The 22369-nt window shown below is 42.7% G+C and overlaps 1 protein-coding gene across 1 annotated transcript in view; it reads right to left on the reverse strand.

Moving 5' to 3' along the window:
- Positions 1-3280: 3280 nt before the first annotated feature.
- Positions 3281-22369, reverse strand: part of Pamr1 (peptidase domain containing associated with muscle regeneration 1) — an 85738-nt gene continuing 66649 nt past the window's right edge. Inside the window, exons 7-11 of the mRNA XM_055604241.1 lie at positions 13289-13501; positions 11543-11609; positions 7526-7758; positions 6004-6296; positions 3281-4340 (exon numbers count right to left, since the gene is read on the reverse strand). Coding sequence (XP_055460216.1) covers positions 3804-4340; positions 6004-6296; positions 7526-7758; positions 11543-11609; positions 13289-13501 — 1343 coding nt within the window. The 3' untranslated portion in view covers positions 3281-3803. The remainder of the gene's footprint in view (positions 4341-6003; positions 6297-7525; positions 7759-11542; positions 11610-13288; positions 13502-22369) is intronic.

The following is a 22369-nucleotide window of genomic DNA, read 5'->3' on the forward strand; positions in this document are numbered from 1 at the left end:
TTGCAGTGGGAGTGAGTGCTTAGGTCTACAAGAGCAGTGCAAAGTAGAGAAATATGCTGGAGACTGTGGCCATCAAACTATGGCTCAAGTGCCTTGGAAGGTCTTATGTGACTTGGAAAACACGAACTAGTGACTATTCACCTCAGAAAGGGCCCTGGCGACAAACACAAGAAACTGCTCCACCTTGTCTAGCCTAGTGAACCAGTGAGTTTACTGGGGTTACTTACAGGAGCGTAGGTGACTCAGGCAGCCCCATTAACAGAAAGTCCACTCCTACCTCAGATTAAACTATCTAAGTGAGGATAAATGGGTCTTCTTGTAAATCACCAAATGTCGGGTAATTTGTAATAAGTAATTAACACATTGCTCTTTGATTAAGCCAGGAGGAGAAGGATTGTGTGAAGGGAGGAGGAAATGACTCATGGAAAGCCCCAGGAAAGCATGATAAAAGAGAAAGCCGATGTAATTCTCTTCTGGCTCAGAGAAATGTATAGAGGCACAAAGGTGAAGGGGAAAACGTGATCACATATGTATCTTTACCTCCTGTCTTAGGGCTGACATCATTAAGATCAAAGTTCACTGACACAGGGAGAGGTAAAATAAAGTTCCTGTTTGGATGGGTAGGAAACTAATGTCTTCCAGGCCTGGGTTCTCCTTTCTTATATGGAACAGGAAATACTTAGAAGTCCCCACAAGCTCCCCACGAAAGAAGAGGATATCACAGGGAATGTGGCTGGGCAGTCTCTAGAGACATTGATGCTGTGACCAGGAAGTTGTTACCACACCAGGGTCAAATAACAGTCAATAGCAGAATGCCAGTCCCCACAAGGGCTGAGGAGAAGCCTGGTCAACAGGAAGGACTACAGAGCTACATGGAAACCAGACAGACCCTCCACTAAATATTAGGAAAACACCGAGGAGTTGGAAAGACCCACCACACACACACCCAAGAACCAGCATGAACTCAGGAGTTCCCCCATTATCTCAGTGCTCAGGGATGCAAGCCTCTAAGACACTCTCTTGTGGGCAAGAAAACGGAATATCATCCTGAGTGAAGTAGCCCAGACCCAGAAAGACATGCATAGTGTGTACTCACTTAAAAGTGGAGATTAGCCATAAAGTGCAGGATAACCTGTACATGCTACAATACACAGATTAAAAAAAAAAAAAGCCAAGGAAGGCCAAGGGAGGATGCTTGAATCTCATTCAGAAGAGGAAATAAAATAGACATCTGAAGTAGATTGAGAGAGGGGACTGCTTGAGAAAGGGGGAGGGGAGGGTAATAGGAATGGGGATCAGATGTTGGGAGAGCAGGGGTTGGGGGCAGGGGAGAAGAAAGAACTGAAATTGGTGAGGGGGCATCTCTGGGACAGGGGAGTCTATGTGGGTGACCCTATCTGAGACTCCTAGCAGTGGGGTATATGGTGCCTGAAGTGGCCACCTCCTGTAACCAGGTATGACTTCCAGCGGACGGAGGGGTACACCAACCCACTCATAAAACCTTCCACTCAAAATTCATCTTGCCTACAAGGAGTGTAAAGATTTAAGGAATGCCAAATCATTGACTGGTACAATTTCAGACCCACCCCATGGGAGAGACCCAACCCCTGACATTATTAAGGACACTCGGCTATGCTTGCAGACAGCAGCCTAGCATAACTGTCTTCTGAGTGGCTTTGCCCAGCAGCTGATGGAAACAGATGCAGAGACCCACAGCCAAACAATAGGCCGAGCTTGGAGAGTCTTGTGGAAGAGTAGAAGGAAGAATTGAGGGAGCCAGAGGGGTCTAGGACACCACAAGAAGACCTACAGAGTCAACTAACCTGGGCTCACAGACACTGAACCACCAACCAAAGACCATGCATGAGTTGTTCCTAGACCACCTACACATGTGTTGCAGATGTGCAGCTTGGTCATCATGTGGGTCCCCTAACAATGGAAGTAGAGGCTGTCTCTGACTCTGTTTCCTGCCTTTGGATTTCTTTCAACTATCTGGGCTGCTTGTTGAGCCTCAGAAAGAGAGGATGTGCTAAGTCCTGTTGAGACTTGAGGTGCAGGGTAGATTGGTACCCCTTGGGGGACTTCCCTTCTCTGAGAAGAAGACCTAGAGGGAAATATGGGAGGGGGTCATGAGGGTGGGACTGGGAAGAGGAGAGGCAGGGGGCTGGGATCAGGATGTAAAGTGGTGAGATAAATAAATAAATAAATAAATAAATAAATAAATAAATAAATAAATAAATAAATAAATAAATAAATGGGAAAAAAAACCCTTGTGTTGAGAAAAGAAGGGAGAATGTTAGACATATCAGTTGATCCCTAAGAGAGAATGTACTGAAAGATTACAGAAGGTATTTATCAAATTGAATTTGCTTTTTCCTCTGTCCTAGTGGGAAGTGAGAGGGGTCTTCCATGGATGCTCACATAGTAAGAAACTTCAAAGCCTTGAGATCTTGGCAGATCAAATCTGGTGTAAGCAAACATGTGATTCAAAGTCAACTGCTTGGGAAACACAGACCTTTGGCTGCTCAGTGTATAATGGCAGCCTGATGATTTGAGTGTGTTCCCTGGGCCCACATGGTGGGGAAGAGAACTAACCCGAAAATTGCCTTCTGGCTTCCACACTTGCACACACACTCACACACATACGCACACACGCTCACACTCACATGTGCACACACACAAAATAAATAAATACATAACTGTAATAAAAATGTTTAAAGATTTATGGGGTTCAAAGCAGTTTTATACTAGGACTGAAACAGAATCGCAGACACACTTGGAATCAGCTACTCTGCACTGAACTGTCTTGTTGCTATGACATGAGAGAAAAAATTGAAGATGAAGGATTCTCTTTGCTTGCGTCTCAGGTTTCACTTCATCATGATGGGAAGGAAATGGCGAAAGGGAGAAGCTTGCATCATGGCAGCAAGGAAGCAGAGAGAAAATGCCTGCACTGCCTGACTGTCTCCTTCTTCCCCTTTCTTTCACCTGAACTAATAGGTTGAAATATGGGAAGCTGAGATGTACCGATCTAAGCAGCTCTCAGTCCAACTGAGATTACAGTCTAGATTAACCAGCACATCGCTCGCACTTTCCTTTCTATGTCTTATCTGATGTGACCCATGACTCTCCAATGACTGGCATAGAAAAGACAGCATTTGACAGAAGCATTGGAAAATGATACCCCTTGGTACTATGTTAAAGGGCCCTTACCAAATAATTGATCCAAATCCACTTAAGTTACAAAAACAGCAAAAATGAGAGCAGGGCTTTTGTTTTGTAGGTCAGAAGTCAGACCTTGTTTTATTGAAATGTGTACAGAAGATCAGAAAGGAAGAGGATCAGAAAATCTTGTGACAATGTACACAGGAGCATGTGTCATATCCAAACTCCTTTGACCTGGGCTGTCATGCAAGCTATTCTTTGGAACTTAGAGTGAAGTTTGGTGCAGCCCAGACCTCCCCAGTTCAACCTTTTCAACCAAAATAGACTATGACACTCACACCCTTTTGAGGCAGACAAGGTCTGGGAGGTTCTCATTCTATTCATACAGTCTTCTTTGAAGAAATTCAGTTCTTGTAGGACCTGGCATCATCTCTTAGATGGTTTCCAAGCAATCAGGAAAACAGTTCCCTGCCAAAAAGTAAACTCTGCTCATCCTCTAGTGAGGTATTATCCCTGAAACCAGAAGCTTTTCAGCAGCCAAGGTCATGGGCAAACTCAGGCTTCAGGTCTGCGCCGTGCTACACATCATATGAACAGATGGACACTAGGAAAAGCATCTCAGTAGCCTTGCAGCTGGTTCATTTCATGTTTCTCTCAATCCAGTCTTTGAAAGGCAACACCTTTGTGAAGGCTGTGGATAGTCCATTGCTACATGTCTTGTCATAGCTCCAGCTGACCAGCCCCACCAGATGCCAACGTGGCTCAGGGGATGCTCGGCCTGGGAAGGACAAAGCAGCAATACCCCCCGTCTCTGCAGTACAGATGTCGGAAAGGGTACTGGGGTCCTGGCTGGCACAGAACATGTTGTCAGTGACACTGACTGGAATGCCATGGTCTTCATGTTGTTCCTCACAGAGCAGTGAGTCTACCACCCTGACTGTTCCAGAATGTAGTGTGTCATTCTTAAAACCAGGGCTCCTCACATCTGCCAGGATGTTCCAGCCAGCCACAGTGATGTGCGACTCCTGAAAAGAGGTGCTGAGGTCCCGAGTGGTAGCCAAGCAGATGGGTTGGACACGGGTGCTGATGCGGGCCTTGTCTAGGAGCTTCAGAATGGCGATGTCGGTGTCAAGCAGGATAGGGTCATAGTTGGGGTGCAGAATGATAGCAGAAATCTACAAATGCAAGGAAGAGATACCAGTCATCAACAGCCAACTCCAGAGTGGGCAAAAAGAGGCCAGTTAAGGGCCAAATTATTGAGAGAAACTGTCTGACAGCTACAGTTATTTGACAATATGATGTCCCAGGAATCATAGAAAGTAATTGCTGTATTTTCAGAGTTGCCAACTCAAATGCGTACTGGGGCCTGGAAGGTGGCATTAAATAAGCAGAGTCTCCAAGTAAGGCTGAAGAAGACGGCATTCACATCTCATCTAAAGTGGGCAGATAGTATTTTGTTCCCAATGATCACTGATGTACAGAGATGTGACAAGCATTCTGATTTTACCAGAGAATGGACTCCAAGTCTTTCTCTGAAACATCTCAATTGTTTAATGTCCAATCAACTTATCGGTAAGGCCTACAAGTTTCTGGTTTACCATCCCTGGCCCACTGTAAGCAGCCAGTAAGTGCCAGTAAGACAGCGCCATGTTTCTTAACAACATTCTCTTAGACTCTGTCCATAAGAATGTTCTCAGAATATTCTATAAGACTTTTCCACATGGTATTTCCTAAGTATTTCATATCTTGCTAGTTAATGTTTTTGACAGGAGCTTCTAAAAGCTCATTTTCCTATCTTTCAATTTTTAAATGTATAGTTCTATTACATGGCCTTATTTCCTAAAGGGTTTCTCTATGAAATACTTTCCATAATATTCTGGTCTCTCCCTTCCATTAGACTAGAGAAAATATACATGTTTTTTTTTCTATATATATTTTCTATGGATTACATGTTGTAGGAGCTCAACAATGTATAGACAGATGGACAAACTGATGCACAGATAGAAGGATATGTAAGAAGAATGGATGGACAGGTGGAAAGAAGGATAGGGTAGGATAGATGGAAAGGTCGAGGAATGGAAGAAGGGTACAGAACAAGTGAGAAGCATTTTGTAGTTAGGAGTATCTTGGATAAAACCTATGTCCTCAAAGCTTATTTGTGAGAATTCCCTAATCCAAATATGATAGACAACTACTTCTCTTTTTTTTTCATTTAAGAAACACCCATTATTCTATCTTGGTATGGATAGTTATGGTACAGTAACAAGTCACAACATGCCCCTGAAACAAATAATTTCAAACAGGTTTATCCATTAAACAAATAGCTTAGAGCTGGGTGAGTTGGAACGCGCCTTTAATTTTAACACTCTAGGAAGCAGAGGCAGGCGGATCTCTGGGAGTTTGAAGCCAGTCTGGTCTTCAAAGCAAGGCTACGCAGAGAAACCCTGTCTTGAAAACTCAAAAACAAACAAGCAAACAAACAAAAAACAAATAGCTTCATCAGTGTACAGTGTACTATAATTTACAGCATATGCTACTAGGTAAAGTAAATGTATATTTTACTGTGAGATGAATGACTTTTGAAGACTACAGTAATAGTTGATACTTAGCTCTATTGTATTTTCAAAACCAGCAAAGGTGTGGAGGACAACTGATGGCATGCTATCAGAGTCTGTCAGTGTGAAACTCTGAGCCTCTGTTGCATGCCAAGCTTTGGGGTGGACACTGACATGCTAAAGTGATGTTCTCACAGGAGAACAGGGCTGAAAGAGGGCCCGTTCTCCCGTGCTCACAGCTGGTTGAGTCAAAGCTCGAGTTTCCAAGAAAGCCCCCTCTCACCCGTAAATTCTGGATGGTCTTCTCATCCCGATCATCATCCCTGTAGAATTTTCCCAAGACAACCTTGAGGTCTGCGGTCTTGATGATGGTGACCTTCCCCAGGTCAGTCACACAGTGGGCAGCCACAACCACAGTACGCTCGTTCACCAGGGCACCACTGCAGACCAAGAACCATGCGCCTTTGTGCAATCCACCATCATGGATGCCACTGGTCCTCCGGTAGATGGCTGCCTGCCATGGCCAGCGGGTCCCTTGGGTCTTTGGAGAAGCAACACTCTCAATTTTTCCACAGACTGGAAAGAAAACATCAGTTTAATAGGCTCGGCTCAGACCTTTCCCATCTGAAGGCAAATGGGTCACTCAACCAAGACAGTACAAATTTTAAGGGGAGGACCCAATGGAGGTGACAGCCACTAAGTCAACCAACCTGGTTTTCTCTTTCTTTTGATTTAATTTAATGCATGTGCTGTATTTGTATGTATGTTTTTATGTGCGTACATGTCTGTGCTAGCACACAGATACATGTGTGCATATACGTATGAAGATCAGTAGTAGATGTTGGGTATTAATACCTTTCTCAGTTTCTCTCCACATTATACGTTGAGACAGGGTCTCTCACTGAACCCTGGAGCTCACCAATTTGGCCCAACTGGCTAGCCAGGAAACCCTAGGGATCCTTCTGTCCCTGTCCCTCAGAGCTGGGATCTCAGGTACATGTCACTGTACCCAGTCCTTATGCAAGTACCTGCCACGCTAGCTCCTTAGCACCCATCCCTTCTGTAATAGTCAGCTCTCTTACATGTAGTTGGCTCTGAAATCTAGAGTTAAAGGGGGAAGGTTTGTAGTTCAATGAAACAATAGTAAGGCTTTGGACAGATCATTTGTTTCTTTGTCTAGAAAATGTACAGGGATATAATGATGACTTTAGGGGCTTTTTGAGAGCCCTGGTTCGATGATAACAGGCAAAATCCCATGACTGTCTCCATAAGCGTAACCACAACAAACTTAGCGTTACTATTCTCTTTTCACAAAAAGGAGGAGAGAGGAGGGTGAGACTGTGCAAGCGTCTAATCCAGAACTTCCACATAATGTCTCACATTATCTATCACCCCATTAGTTAATTCATGTCAGTTAGTTAATACCATTGGATATGGAGTGTGAAAGTGGAGCCTTGACAAGGCAGAGGTCTTCTCACAGCTTTAGCTTTATCTGTCCCCGCTTGGTATTTAATTATTATTTTTTTTTCTTTTTCTAACTATTCCTCTAAGATTTAATGAGTCAGTTTCTTCTGGATAGTAAGTTTAAGCGAAAAGGAGGGGAGCTCCCATTGTGGAATTCCAGATGTCACTAAGGTAGGAAAAACAATGGATTATGCCCTTGTTCAATTAAACTTCCCATAAAAGTCTTCAACATTATAGGTTTGTTTTGGTTTGTTTTGGTTTGTTTTGGTTTTTTTTTTTTTTTTCACAAATGGCTGTGGAAAAAGAAAAAGGCTCAAATTCAAAGATGAGCCTTGACTCACTTGGGACACAGGACGGGGCTCGCCCACTCCACTTTCCAGTTCTCAGGCAGGTCCTTCTGCTGCTTCCCAGGCGGCGGTAGAAGGGTGAGATGCACTCATACTGGAGCTGAGTGTGCAAATGTTGGTATCCAGGGGGAAGGTCTCCAAATGGAAGGGGTGGCCTTTTGGTGGAGGCATCATGCAGTTTCTGCTTGCTAAAGGCTGTGGAATACAGTTGGTGTAGCGGTGTCTCCCTGGATCAAGGCACACAGGACCAGAGAAAGAACAAAGAGCAAGACTTTAGCATCCAATGTCCATGCTGACATTGGTTATAGGAGAGGAAACCACCTCTCATCTCCCATTTTCTGTCCCTGTTTCTTTCTCCCTGTCTTCTTCTATGCACGTTCTCTTTCTCATCCCTCTTGTTTATTCTTTCTCTCCTTCCCCCCTTCTTTCCTTTCCTTACTCTCTCTCCTTTTGCTTCTGAATAAGTTTTCTTATGTCACTCAATATTGTATTCCTTTGTTCCTGGCATGCTTCCAAGTACCTAGGATTTTTACCAAACAGAATAAAGTCTGACATAATATTGCTATCCAAACGTTGTGCTGTTTTGTAGACACACACGGGTGGGGGAAGGGAAGGGAAGACACAGGCACAGAGGGGAGAGAGTGAAAGAAAATGAGGGAGAAAACATTTAATCGCAAAATTAAACAGGAAAAGGAGTTAAATTGAATAAGAGAAAGCCAGGCACATTTTTTTCTCTAAACATTACCATAATGGGGCTATACTAGGAATTGACTTGAACTAAACTGTGTTGATACAGTAGCTTGATTTGGCGATTAGCAAATGTAATTAGTTCACCTCAGAGACTAGAACTTTCTCTCAGGCGAAACTGCTCGGGAGAAATACAAAACCTTTCATGTAAATGTGAAAGGGGCATTAAATGAGCCTTGAAGTCGAGGCCCCTAGAGACACTCTTTGGGGAGAGATGCATATATCCCACATCTTGTGGTTGCTTTCTGTTGGTGCATAGTGACTGTCAGTCGGCAGACCGAGGTTCATGGAGGAATTGATGTCTTCATCCCTGTGTAATAATGAATGGGGACATGAAGGCCAGAGAGGTACTTGGGGAGAAGAGTGCTGTGGAACACAGGAAAAGAAGATGACACCCAAGATAGCACTTAATAGTCACCATTTCCACCCTCATGTCTCTATGCTATTAATTTACTTTTTAAGATGAAATCTATTTCTTGTATCTCTGAGATGTTTGTCTCAAGAAACATTCAGTCTACAGTGACTTCATTCAACAAATATTCATGCTCTGTTTATAGGCAGGTCTGGGAGCTTCTGAATGTGCGATTTGCTTACCTTTTGGTCACTGAAGCTACTATTTGTTTTGGAAAGCTGCAGAACATGAGAATATTCCCACCCCTTCATCAGCTTGTCTTTCAGGATGACGCTTAAACTAGATTTTAGGCTTGCTCTTCCAATTGCAGGAAAACTCCAGCACCGTGCTTCCTAGTTTCCCACTCAAACTGCTGCAACAGTAGGAAACCCGATTGTCTCTTCGTGTAGCTCAGAATTCCTGTACAGGCAGCATCACATAAGCAGGGAAAGCTGCAGAGGTGCCTCCTTGCCAGCCAGGAGATTGCAGTTAGCAGAGAGCCCACCCCAGGGAAGCCACCAAGATCATAGATGAGACAAAGTCTGCACTCTACTGCCATTGTTCCCAAGGGAACACCTTGCCTGAAGAAAGGCAAATATAGATGAGAGCCTGAGCAGGGGTGAGACGTGGCTGGTGATTTTCACTGAAGAATAATCCAAATCAGTTCTGCTTTAGAGGAACATCTTGTTCAGGCCTTTGAAGAAGCCACTTAACTCCTCTGAACCTCAGTTTCCTTTCACACATGCAAGGAAATGTTAACAAGATGCAAAGAATAATGAAAATACCCAGCTTCAGAGGTTACTGTGAGAACTAAATAAACTAATCTATGCAAAATGACAAGAGCAACAGCTGGCAGACAGCTTTCAGTGTCAGTTGTCAGTGCAGTTTTAATCCTCACAGCAGTCCTCAGGGACCATTATTACCCCTGTTTTTCAGAAGAGAAAATGAAGGCCCGTTTAACTTCAGGAAATTTGCGTAAACATAACCAGTATTAAACAGAGGCAGAAGCAGGTTTTCAACCCTTGCCTCTCAGTAGAAGTTACTCATTCAACAACTATTTGCTGAATGGCCTCAATGTAGTTTCTATATGGTTTCAGGCAGGAAAAATTCCGCATGAACAAAGCAAGCAATGTTGCTTTTACTTGTAAGTTGTGCATTTGAGGTGGCAGAGGAGAATAAGAATAAAAATAATAATAAAAAGAAGAAGGAGGAGGAGGAGAAGGAGTAGACAGGAATGCCAAGATGAAATCAGAATCATGGTGAAGGCCAGAGAAAACCAGGTAATGGAAGCAAACTGATGTGGTGTGAAGACACATGTGATGTTGTTAGTTTTATTTAAAATGGCAACTGGGGGCTGGGGATATGCCATAAAGTATTTATCCAACATGTATTAGGCTCTAGATTCATTCACCAACACCATAACAATATTTAAATAATCATGAAAGAACAGTCAGAGACAATCTCTCTGCCAGGTGAAAAAGAACAGAGAACTGAAAGTGGGGAGGGGGAGCTAAGCCTCTGTGAGATCCAATAGAAGCTGTTCCCAGACTGAACGAGCCAGAAGTTTTGCAAACAGAATTATGCTTGGACTGGTAGAAGAAAACCAAAGATGTTCAATCCTCATTCAGAAGGACAAATGCAACAAACATCAGAAACAGGAGAAGACATGGAACAGGACAAGAGCCTACCACAGACAGCCTCTGAAAGACTCTACTGATCGAGGTATCAGAGCAGAGGCTGAGACTCATCGCCAAACTTTAGGCAGAATGCAGGGAATCTTATGAAAGAAGGGGAAGACAGAAAGACCTGGAGGGGACAGGAACTCCAAAAGGAAACCAACAGAGCCAAAACAAACAAACAAACAACAACAACAACAAAAGAAACCCTGAGCTGTGGGGGCCCTGAAGAGAATGATATCCAAACCAAGGGCAATATATGGAGAGGACCTAAAACCCCAGCTTAGATGTTGCCCATAGACTCAGTCTCCAAGTGGGTTTCCTAGTAAGGGAAACACATGTCTCTGGCATGAACTCAGTGGCAGGCTCTCTGATCACTTCCCCCTGAGGGGTGCAGCCTTACCAGGCCACAGAGGAAGACAATGCAACCAGTCCTGATGAAACCTAGGGTCAGATAGAAGGGGAGGAGGACCTCCCCTCTCAGTGGACTAGGGGAGGGGCATAGAGGAAGAAGAGGAAGAGTGGGTGGGACTGGGAGGAAATGAAAGAGGGGGCCACAGCTGGAATACAAATTGAATAAATTGTAATAAATGATAATAATTTTAAAAAGAAAACCAAAGAGACTTATGCAACTGCAATAGAGAGGGTAAGACAGAGGATGTAGAAGGAAAGTAGAAATGGCCTCCTTTCTTGCTACCAGGTGGGCCTCATCTGTCTTCCCAAGAGGAACATTGGGTATGTGTTCATGCCTTTCTTATTGGTCATTTATCTCTGGCTTCTGGGCTCCATCAGTCTGCCTCATCTGGTTGGTCATCATCAAGACCATCTTCCTAAACCCTAGTGGGTTGCTTGTCTTAGTAGAATTGCCAGCTCCTAGAAGCTGCTATGATAAAGAAGCAGTTATTTCAGGAATACTAAAGTATTAAAATCCAACTCCTCAAAGATCATCAGGAAAGCCTTGCTTCTCCCCAGCCATCTGCTTTCCCACGATCCAATAAAACTTGTACTTCTTCCAATAGTAGCTACCTCTTGGCCAAAAGCAGCTGGCTAATGAGCCTCCATCTAACAAGCCCCATTCTTTCATGACCAGCTAGCACTAAATGTCCCTAAGAAATGCCAGGCCATCTTTGGCCAAACACAGTGGAGAAGGGAAATAGCTATTAGCCTTGAAAGCAGAGTTCAGGTGCTTGGTCTTACCTTGACTGAACCTGCATCGAAAGGACTCTCCTTCTCACCAGGTCTGAGATCTTCGGTTCCCGGCATGCTACAAACAGATAAACCATAATATATGATCCTTCTCTATCTTCACTGTTCACATCATGCTATCTAGAGTAACACCTGACTCCCACCCTTCCAGACACCACACATTTATTCCCCAGTCTCAAAGGCTGCATGGGTTGGAAAAGCTTCAACAGTGCAATTAGCAAGATATCAGCTGCTTTTCATCCAACCTGAGAGCTACCTCTGTAAAACTCAGTAGTCCCTCTCGGGGGGAAAAACGCTCTGCAGCGATGACTTGGGACAGTGACAGTTAATAGATTAGGGCCATCTGTTCATGGGAATGGTGTTAGCAAACTAGATCATAGAAGAATAAAACTCAAAGTGAAGGTTCCAAAATATAGCCCACAAAGGGAATTAGAAAGTCCTTGTTTAAAATCAGACCACACTGCCAATTAAGAATAAGTCTTGAGTAACCGACCATTCCTTGTCCTGTCTCTGCAATGAAGGTCCCTAGCAGTCACCAGAGGACAACTCAGAGCCCAGTTTCAATTCACTGAAATCGTTCTTTTTTTTTTTCTTCCAGGGAAAACGAGTCCTTCCCATCTCACTTTCTCAATCTAGCAGCCAACATTTCTCTAATTAGCAACTTAGAGTACTTTGGTTGTATTAATTTGTAAGAGAAAAGTTGACAAAAAAACATCCAAGGACATATGCAACACCGTTCCCATACTTAATGAAATAAAACACCAGGCCTTGTGCTGGGAGGATGAAAGTCGCTTCTGGCGAAAGTCTAAAGTGATTTATCCCTTTCACACTTATCCCTTTTTTCTCTTTCATTCCTTTCCCCATGATTCAGGTTGTTGACAAACACCCAGCAGAGAGAGTGAAGGGTGGAAGCGATGGTCTTGACAATCTAGGACATGAACACTCTTTTCTTCTCTGTAAGGAAGGTGTCAGCCCCAAACAACTAATGAATAAAGTCAGGGAGTGACTGCATTTCCACTGGGGGGGGGGGCTCCAGCCTTGTTACACAACAGTCAAGGGGTTGCTGCTTCCAACCTATGTTTTAAATGTTACTTCCTAGATGGCTTGCCTTGAGCTAAGCATAAGACAAATGCTTCCACTTCTGTCTTTTCTTTCTCCTCTCTTTCATCTGGAATATCATCCCAGCAAGTTCTAAATTCTTAAATCCCTCCTGACTGCTATCAATCCTATCTGCTTTACACCATCAGCTCTATTTCAGGAATACTGACCTCTCTTTTTTCTCAGAATTACTCATTTGTTCTTATAACTGCCCTTTAGATGTTTGAAAGTCTGCTATTTTGGTTTTTAGGCATCTACATGAGATAGTCTCTCCTCACATAGGTGGCAAGATACACATGCATATTGGCTCTTTGATTAGGGAGACAACCAACGTAGCTATGCAAAGGCTTACAAATTCTGTCCTTTGATTTACAAATATAAAACTCAGCCTTGCCATCTTCTGAAAACTGCTCTTCTCCATCACCTTAAGTAAGGTGAGAGTGAGGTCTTCTTGGGACCCAGGAAAGAAAGAAACAATGGCTTTAAAGGATTCTCTCCAAGCCAAGAGTTACATATGGTTTGAGGGTGAGCCTACAAGAAAACATTATTCTAGGGACTTATAAAGTAGGCATGGGAGCTGCCAAAGAGTTACAATGACTCCATGAACATCTACAGAATCCAGCGACATCCGTGAGTTACCTTTTATGCAGGTGGGCTGCTTTCCCGACCACTCTCCATTCTGCTGGCAAGTTCTTTTCTCGTTGCCACTAAGAACATATGAGCCATTGCAAAAGAATGACACAACCGTGCCAATTTTTACCTGGTGCCCATTGAGAAGCCCAGGGCCACCAGTAATTTTCTTGTACCCATTCACTGGGATCCCAAGGTCTGAGCAGTTTCTTTCTTCAAGGACTAGAAGTGGAAGAAGAAAAAAAAAGAACTGTTGAAAGTCTGAGTCATCCGATTTTAGAATAGATTCTTTTTACATTTCATTGAATTAAAAATACAGTGACACAGAGCCTGCTAACAGCAGTGCTTGAGAGAGTCTCCCAGAGGAACACCATTGTGGAGAAGCATGTCTTCGGCATGGCTTCCTCTTTTTCACGACTTATTCTTAACTCGAGAAATCATTCATTAGAAATATAATAAGTTTGACACTAAATAATAAGTTTAGCCCTAGATGATATCGTTCCATTTCTTTCTCAAACTGGGCAAGCCTGAACAACGTCAATATGTCACCTAGATTTCTCAGTTATGTGTATGGTGGTTGTTATTTTTTGGTGGTGCTGTTTCATTTCCTAACACTTAGACAATTAACCCAGACTCTTCCAGTTTCCTACTAAGGTTGTGTGTTCAGAAAGCAGAATTGACTTAAAACAAATGTGCCTTCCTAAATTGGGTTTAGACCTCTCCAGAAAGAAAACAGTATGCTAAAAGTTTTAGTTAAAACAAAATTAAGCAAAACAAAAAACTAGGGTGTGAGGGAAGTGCTGGAGAGATGGATGGCTCAGGAATTGAGAGCACTGGCTGCTCTTCCAGAAGACTAGGATTGCCATCATTCACATGGTAGCTCACAACTGTCTATGACCCCAGTTCCAAGAGGACCTAATGCTCTCTCCTGGCTCTCAGGCACCAGGCATGTAAGTGGTTCACAGACATAAATTTAGCCGAAGCATCCATACACACACAATAAAATCAAACAAAATAACACGACATAGTTGTAGATCTAACAGATGTCCCCGATCTCCAAACAGACTTTTCCATCTGCATACTTAACATTCATTACAGAGAAATTTTTATTCTTTCATTCCTGTCAGGCAGAGACTTAACAGCAGCAGCAGCGATTCTGAGCATTTCAGTTATGGCCTGGAAATATTCTATTGGATAAGGAGCATAATTGTCTGAAACAGATTAGGACACAGTGATGAACATGAGCAGTCTAGGGAAAGACAGTGAGACTCCTGAAGAATCCAACATTTAATTATCGAATTTGAGACCAATAGTGCTCTCAGCTACCCCTGCTTCTTTTTTAAAAAATATTTATTTTATGTGTAGGACTGTTTGGCTTGCATGTATGTTGCACCGAGGGTGTACCTGGTGCCCACAGAGGCCAGAAGAAGTGAATCAAACCCCTTGACTAGATTGTTCTGCGCCATTATGTGGGTGCTGGGAACAAAACCTGGGTTCTCTGCAAGAGCAACAAGTGAGCCATCTCTCCAGCAACTATCCCTGGTTTCTTTTCTGTCATTTCTTCCAGGACACAGACTCACACCTCTGGAGCAGTCCCCAAGTACAGTTCCCTGTACGTTCAACAGGCCTTGGTTCCTAAAACTGCCCCAATCACCTTCCCAGCAACTTAGTTACTTGCCCCCAAGGAAGAAGAGAAGTTCCCTTCAGACAACACCTCCAAAATATTCCAAAATTAAGAATGGATAAATCCTGTATCACTTGAGAAGATTGCTAGAACTAGCCAAATAAGTGGCTTGACCTTATTTAAAGACTGTCCATGGGCCATATGGCAATAGCTCAGTCATAATCTGTATGCCTTGGGGTTATATAATGTAAGCAACTCCTCTTGTGAGTGAATCCTAAACTCCTATTTTAAGTGTGAGAAAAGAGACCTCACTGAGCAAGCTGTTCAAAAATACCGAGATGGCAAAACAGGGAAGTGCAATTTTGGCACCTCAAGTGGACTCAGAAAACCCCAGTGCTATGTTTTCAAGGAGTATCTCTGGTGTGGGAAAAACAGGCAGAGGAAGCAGCAGTTGCTGCTGCCTTTGCCCGGAACAGATGCATTCAGTTCTGAACACCCAGCCGAAAGGCCAGTGCTGGAACCTGGAGACGCTAATAAAAGTAGAGTGTATCCCACCTGCTTGTTTAAAACTGTGGAATTTAGGTCCTCTCTATGCATTGTCCTTGGTTGGGGCATCATTTGCTTCAGAGCCCCCAGGGCTCAGATTTTTTTTGGCTCTGTTGATCTCCCTGGCTCAGTTGTAGCCCATAGACTCAGTCTCCAAGTGAGGTCTCTAGTTTGGGGAGCAGGAGCTTTCTCTGGCATGAACTCAGTGGCAGGCTCTCTGATCACCTCCCCCTGGGGTGCAGCCTTGCCAGGCCACAGAGGAAGACAATGCAACCAGTCCTGATAAGACCTGATAGGCTAGGGTCAAATAGAAGGGGAGGAGCCCCTCCCCTAGCAGTCGACTAGGGGAGAGTCATAGTGGAAGAAGAGGGAGGAAAGGTGGGATTGGGCAGAGATGAGGGAGGGGGCCACAGCTGGGATACAAAGTGAATAAATTGTAATAAATGATAATAATAATAACAATAAACTGGTAAAACTGTGGAATTACTCATAACATAAACATTGGGAGATTTTAAGTGGCCTTTAAAATGCTTCAGGACTGAAATGCTTGGATCTGTGGTCCATATAGCAACAATCAGCTGGAGTCTGGCACTGATAAATAGCGCCTTGCCTAGAATGGGCAGAGTTATTCACTTGGCCAACTAGACTGCCTAGCTCTAGCTTTTACTGAAATATATATCAAATCGGTCAATGTAAGAACTGAAGTTTATGTTATACAAGTGTTGTTCTTCATCCATTTTGAGTTTTGCTCATGGCCTAGAGAAACTGGATGGTACTTAAGGCTCATCCTGAAATACTGAGGACTAAAGAACCAAACTGTAGCCACATCAGCTTTAGCAGAAGGTTAAAAAAATCCTTTCTGTTGATGGTTTGGAGAGGTAAACCAGAGAGCTGGGCTTTTCTTTCCTTGGAAGGAGGCACTGTCCTAGTATGATAGACTGTCGCACCCTTTGTCATGGGCTAGGCCCTTAGGGTGTGCATATCTGCTACCTTTTCTGTGGGTTTGAAAACTGAGAAGTTCTTAAACCTTTGGGGAAAATAAAGATTTAGAATATTCAAGTCATTCACTTCTTTCACTGGGAAAGCTTTAAAATAAGAATGAAAGTGAAGCTAATTTGGAATATATCACTACCTCTACCCAGGATGTGACGATATGACTCTCTTCCCACAATTCTTCAATGTGCACATTTTACTATGTAAAATTAGTCAAATCTGGTCATATGTAAACTTTTCATATGGGACATCTTGCTTCTGAGTTAAGAAAAGCCACAGTTAAATCAAGAGAGCAGCAGAAACTTGGTGAGACCTTTGGGACAGAGAATTCTGAGAAGTCTTAGTATTATTTAAGATATTGTATATATAATGTCGCCAATATAGAGCATACTTCTAAATGAAGATCCAATGGAATATTCAATGGAGTGAATGCTTATGTCTCCCTCAAAACCCGTGTGTGAAAATTCTAATAATGCCAATAATCCAGTAGTATGGCATTCAAAAGTAGAATGCTTGGGAAGCAATTAGATGATGACAATAAAGCCCTAATGAATGATATTCCTGCTTCTATAAAATGGAATCCAGACCTTTCTCTCCCCTGTCTTCTTTCATGTAAGAAGACAACAAGATTGCACCACTTACAAACTAGAAAGTAGGCCTTCATTAGACAAGTCATCTTCTAGTGTTTTGAGCTTGAACTTCCTAGCCTCCTTATCTATGAGAAATAAACATCTAGTCACTCAATTTACACCATTCTGTTGTAGCAGTCTCCGATGACCAGATGGAAGGCAAAACCACATAACTCAGAATCAAGAGAAACACAGACAATAGAAAAAGATTCATTAAAGATCCAGATAATGTTGGATTTGTTATACCACTTTTAAAAAATAACTATGTTGAATATGCACAGGGAAAACAAAGACAAGATTGGTAACCTTAACAGAAAACTGTAAGCCTTGAAATATAACAGCAGGAAAAAAAAATCTAAAATGGAAAAGTACATGATAAAATGAAAAATTCAGTGGATAATTTAATAGGAAATCCAATGAGGCTGATGAGTACTAATAAACTGAAAGAATACTTACAAGAAAAAAACATAAGGAAGCCTAAATGGCCAAAAAAAAAAAAAAAAAAGCAAAAATGTACAGGAAAATAAATAGGGATTTATGTAAATTTGTGTCCCTGAATGAGAAGGAAGGGAAAATGAAACAGCAGCAATGTGCTAAGAGATAGTAGCTGAAAAATACCCTATAGATTCACATAGTCTCAAGTCCCCCAAAACATTTAGAACTCACATATATTTTCAAAGCAGTGGAGAGTGGGAGTGGAATGAGGAAAAATATACTTTAAAATAGTCATTATCTATGACTTATAACACTGAGACTAGTTTTTGCTTCTTTATGCTATGTTTTCAAGTCTTGCACTCCTTAAATGCTAACAGGCAAAAGTTTCTTTTGTTTTTGTTACTCTTTCTATTGTTAAGCTCTCAGTGGTCCTGGATCCTCTCTGTTAAGTATCTAAAGCCAGCATTTGGAATTCTGTGCCTTTTGTTAATGTACCATAGAGTCTCCACCCCGGGGGGGAGGGGGGGTTTGAAATCTCTTTAAAAAGTCTTGCATAGTTATTGACTAATACAGATTTTTCCATGAAATCTCTTCAGCCACTGGGCACTGGTAGAAAACACTGGCCTTCTAGTATGAGAGTTCAAATAATCACAATTGCTCTCAGAGGGAGAACTGATTCATTTTTCTTCAGACTGGACAATAATTGGATATTAATTCTCACCTGCAACGCATGACTATAACATGTATACACTTGGGCTGAATTGGGGGAGAAAATGAAAAAAGTTTTATTTTCATATGTTTGTATTTTAAAAGCAAATTTTCAAAATTTAAAATACTTTGCAAAACATCCCAAAAAGAAGCCTTAAAGGGCTATTATTAGACCCACTAGATCATAATACAGTACTCCTCTGCATTCTGTGGGCTTTGGGTACCGTTTACCCAATGATGAGCTTCCAAACTCAAGTTGCCTCAGACATCTGGGTACCAAGCGCAGTGTCTATACCCTCACATTTTTAATCCTGCATACTAAAACCTTAAACTTTTACTTCTGCATCAAACAGCACCCGGACATGGTGTCTCCTCTCCCGTTCCCTGTATATTCCAAAGCTTCACAGCCACTTGTGGTGCTTTTGAAGACAGCCTAAGATTTGGTCTGCCCACCGTTGTTTCTCCTCGTTTAGACATCTCCCTGGTGGGTTCCCAGACTGTTGCATTTCATCAGAGGTCCTTCCCACAGGTTTGAAAGCAATCCCCAAGCCTCTGTGTGTCCTCTTTATAGAAACCTTTGTATCTCCCCATTGGACAGATTCACGATTATTTTCTGTTTGATTTTTTTTCAGGAGCTTTATGTCTCATTTCACCTCAGCAGGACGTATACTGCAGACAAAGCCAATAGGAAATTTAAAATATCTCCATCTCTGGCCTAAAGGAGCTAGCAGCCCTGCTTTGCTAAGTAGAACATCCCATGATTAATAATAAATAGCACATTGCCTTGTTCCTTTTGATACTTAGCCCAAGGACATACACATTAAATTAGGCATGTCCTTATATGCTAGAGAATGAATAAAACCGGATCCAGGGAACTTCTCTGGACTATTGTTTCAGATGAACATATAAAGGTCTTCTATACTCTTAGTCCCCCATCCCTGAAGGACTCTGTATGCCGTGGTTTGTTATGTTTCCATTTACAGGGCACACATGTGATGACTTCAGAGCTGCTGTCATCTCGAATTCTACAAGAGCCTCCGCTAGGTTCCTCGTGTCTCTATATCAACACGAGGGCCTGCTATATCAACACGAGGGCCTGCTCTGAACTTCTCCAGGTGTGTCTTACCGACTTCAGCTGGCACCAGCATCCTTCAGTGGACCATCCTTGGGGATGAAAACTAGCTTGCCCAACTGAAGAAAGCTGAAAATTACCTTGATGTTGTCTCACCGTTTACCCATCCAAAGATTGCCAATGAGATGGGCATAGTCCTTGAATGGTAATTTTCACTTTCTAAAACCCCCGATGGGATCAGGCTGCATTTGGGAATTCAACTCAATTCAATTCAATTCAAATGCTCTTGATTGATTTCTTCCCCTTTCTTGTCTCCTCCAGTTCCCTTCGTGGCTGATCCTGGGGAGCGGAGGCTTCCTTTAACAAAATCTTAGTCCCAAATGCTTGATCTAGGAGAAACTATCCTAAGATAACTCTGCTGTTTTCTTATCCCCAGCACTAGCACCTCTCATGCCTTCCTTTCTTGGTTCTGCAGACAGAGCCATCGGCATAGCTAGGTAATGAGTTCTCAGAGAGAGAGAAAAATAAAGGGTAGACCCATAGAGAAGGGCTTCCAACCTCCATAAATGCTCTCATACTCCAAGCCAGATCCATCCCAGTCAACCTACTGTACCCGAAGGGCTAAGGCAGTGTAGACGATGGGATGTTTCAGGATGTATAATGAAGACTTGCTCAGGACTTTAATGATTTAATGCTGCCTCCACAACATGCTTCTGTACAGCCTGTGGCAGGAAGAAGGCCCCTGCAATGGCCGATACTGAACTCCCAACTATACATCTGAGTGCTAGATTTAGAGTAAATAAAGTTATATTGTTTTCCTCCTTTCTGTTTGGTACCGGAAGAACTACTACTGACAGCTGGGATGATGAGGGTCAGAGATATATGAGAAGTAGACATGACGGCAGCATTAAACAATACATCATGACCTTCTGATGTTGTCTTCAGGAACAGTGATTCTTTGCTGCACACTAACAACACTACTCTCCGGTGTCCTCTGACCAAAAAAGTCACATTGACTGTGACAGAAGGAAGTTCATACTGGAACGGCCTCACCATTCCCTGATAGTTGGCAGACACTGGGGCAGAGCCCAGCCATGGAACACAACCGCCCCTCTTCCCTTCCATCATTACCCAAACAATATCCCAAACAATATTCATTCATCTTATGAATGAATCTAGGCTTTTAATGTGATACACCAATCTTCTATGAAGATTTATCATTTTCCCTTTGCTTAGATCTCCAATCTGTAAGTTCAAATGTGTAAAGACTAGTTGAAAATCTGCTGAGAACAAAGAACCAACTTACTTTGTCTTTCCAAAATCCATCATGTCACTTGTTGGAGAACTGAGGAGGTGCTAGCTGATCACTTCATATTTAACGGGAGACCCCTTCTCCAACCCATGCCGAGCATAAAAAGGCACTGGCAGATATTTTTATGTATCTTTTAGAAAACATTTTTATTGTTTGAGAACTACATACATGAGTATAATGCATTTTGATCAACTATCCTCCATATTCCATCCCCTCCAATTCCTTCCTGTTCCCCACCCCCACCACTTTTCCCTACCACCTTTATGCGTTTTTCTCTCCCTCTCTTTTTTAAACCTGGTCAGTGCTGCCATATGTGAATGGGCATAGGACCACCTACTGAAGCATGGATACTGCATTCCCAAAGAAAACTTAATCTCCCTCCTCCTACAGCCATCAGTTGCCAATAGTGTCTCAGCCAGGGGTGGAACTTCATGAGCTCTTTCCACAATCCATGCTGGAACTTCAGCTGGCTTGATTCCATGCAGGTCTTGTGAAAACTCTGTGAGTTCATGTGTGCAGACAGATTTTTTTTTTTTTTCATTTCAAAACCAGAAACACAAGTGATGTGGTTCTGGCGTATTCTGCTAAAGGCACTTGTGTGCTCAGCCTCTCCTTGGCCCCACTCAGGCACTCACAAACAAAAGGGACTCATGGCATTCCATCAAGGTCTTTATTCTTCAGGTCTGATTTTTACCGAGCAGAATCTTTCTCAAAGAAGTGAATCCTTAGCCAGGCCTGGTGTGATCCCAGGGACCCAGGAAGCTGAGTAGAGGAACAGCTTGGACTAGCTTGGACTACAGAGTGGTTTAATGTAGCCCAACCGTCTCAAAAGAAAAAGTGGAGAGAGGTCTGGGATATGGCCCGGTAGCAGAGTGCTTCCCATGCACATGAGAGATCCTACATTCAACCCCTAGTCTGAGAGACAGAGAGACAGAGAGAGAGAGAGAGAGAGAGAGAGAGAGAGAGAGAACTTAGCAGTTCAATTAGATTGTTAAGGAATGTTGCTGTAAGAAAGTTTAATTTCTTTAGGCTGAGTGACTCAACTCATTCTGACAGAGAAAAATAAGACACATTCTGATGGTGTGGGAATAATTACACACACCTTTTTCATTAGCATCAGCTTTCCTGTGACTAATGCCTTTATTCTAAAATCACATCAAAAGATAACATGCTAACGAAGGAATAAGTAAGGTAACCATGGGGGCTTCCTGTGAATTTGAACAAGGTGTGAAAGGCCTCAGCAAACACCAGCTAACAGCAGAAGCTCAAGGTAGTCTGGGGGCAACAAAGATTCTATGAGGTTAAAGTTGCTGGAAATGTCTTGATACCACTTAGCCAGCTATGCGGTCTGAAAGACACCCTCTGAATCTGCTGGTACAAAGCCCAGTGAAATGGAAGCCAGGGTCTAAGTTATACGTTCTGCTCAAAATGACTGCTGAGGACTTGTAATTAGGTTTCCCAGTTTTATCATATTTGTGCCATCTCTAAGGTACTGGACAGTGACTGCCACTTAGCCAGGGCACGTATTATAGTCAGTACAGCTCAAAAATGCTTGTTTCTGATGGGAGCAGCTCTGTACCACACTGTCTGCAAAATGCTAGGCGGCAGTTTCAATGAATTTTTAAGATGATATCAGGTCCCTTGTGAGACAATTTAGATTCTCCCCACAAGTATTGCTGTGTTCTTCACTCATTCCCATGAGCTCATGTCTAGATAGATAGATAGATAGATAGATAGATAGATAGATAGATAGATAGATAGATAGATAGAT

Source organism: Psammomys obesus, unplaced genomic scaffold, assembly GCF_907164565.1.
Source record: "Psammomys obesus unplaced genomic scaffold, mPsaObe1.curated_primary_1811, whole genome shotgun sequence".
Lineage (NCBI taxonomy): Eukaryota > Metazoa > Chordata > Mammalia > Rodentia > Muridae > Psammomys > Psammomys obesus.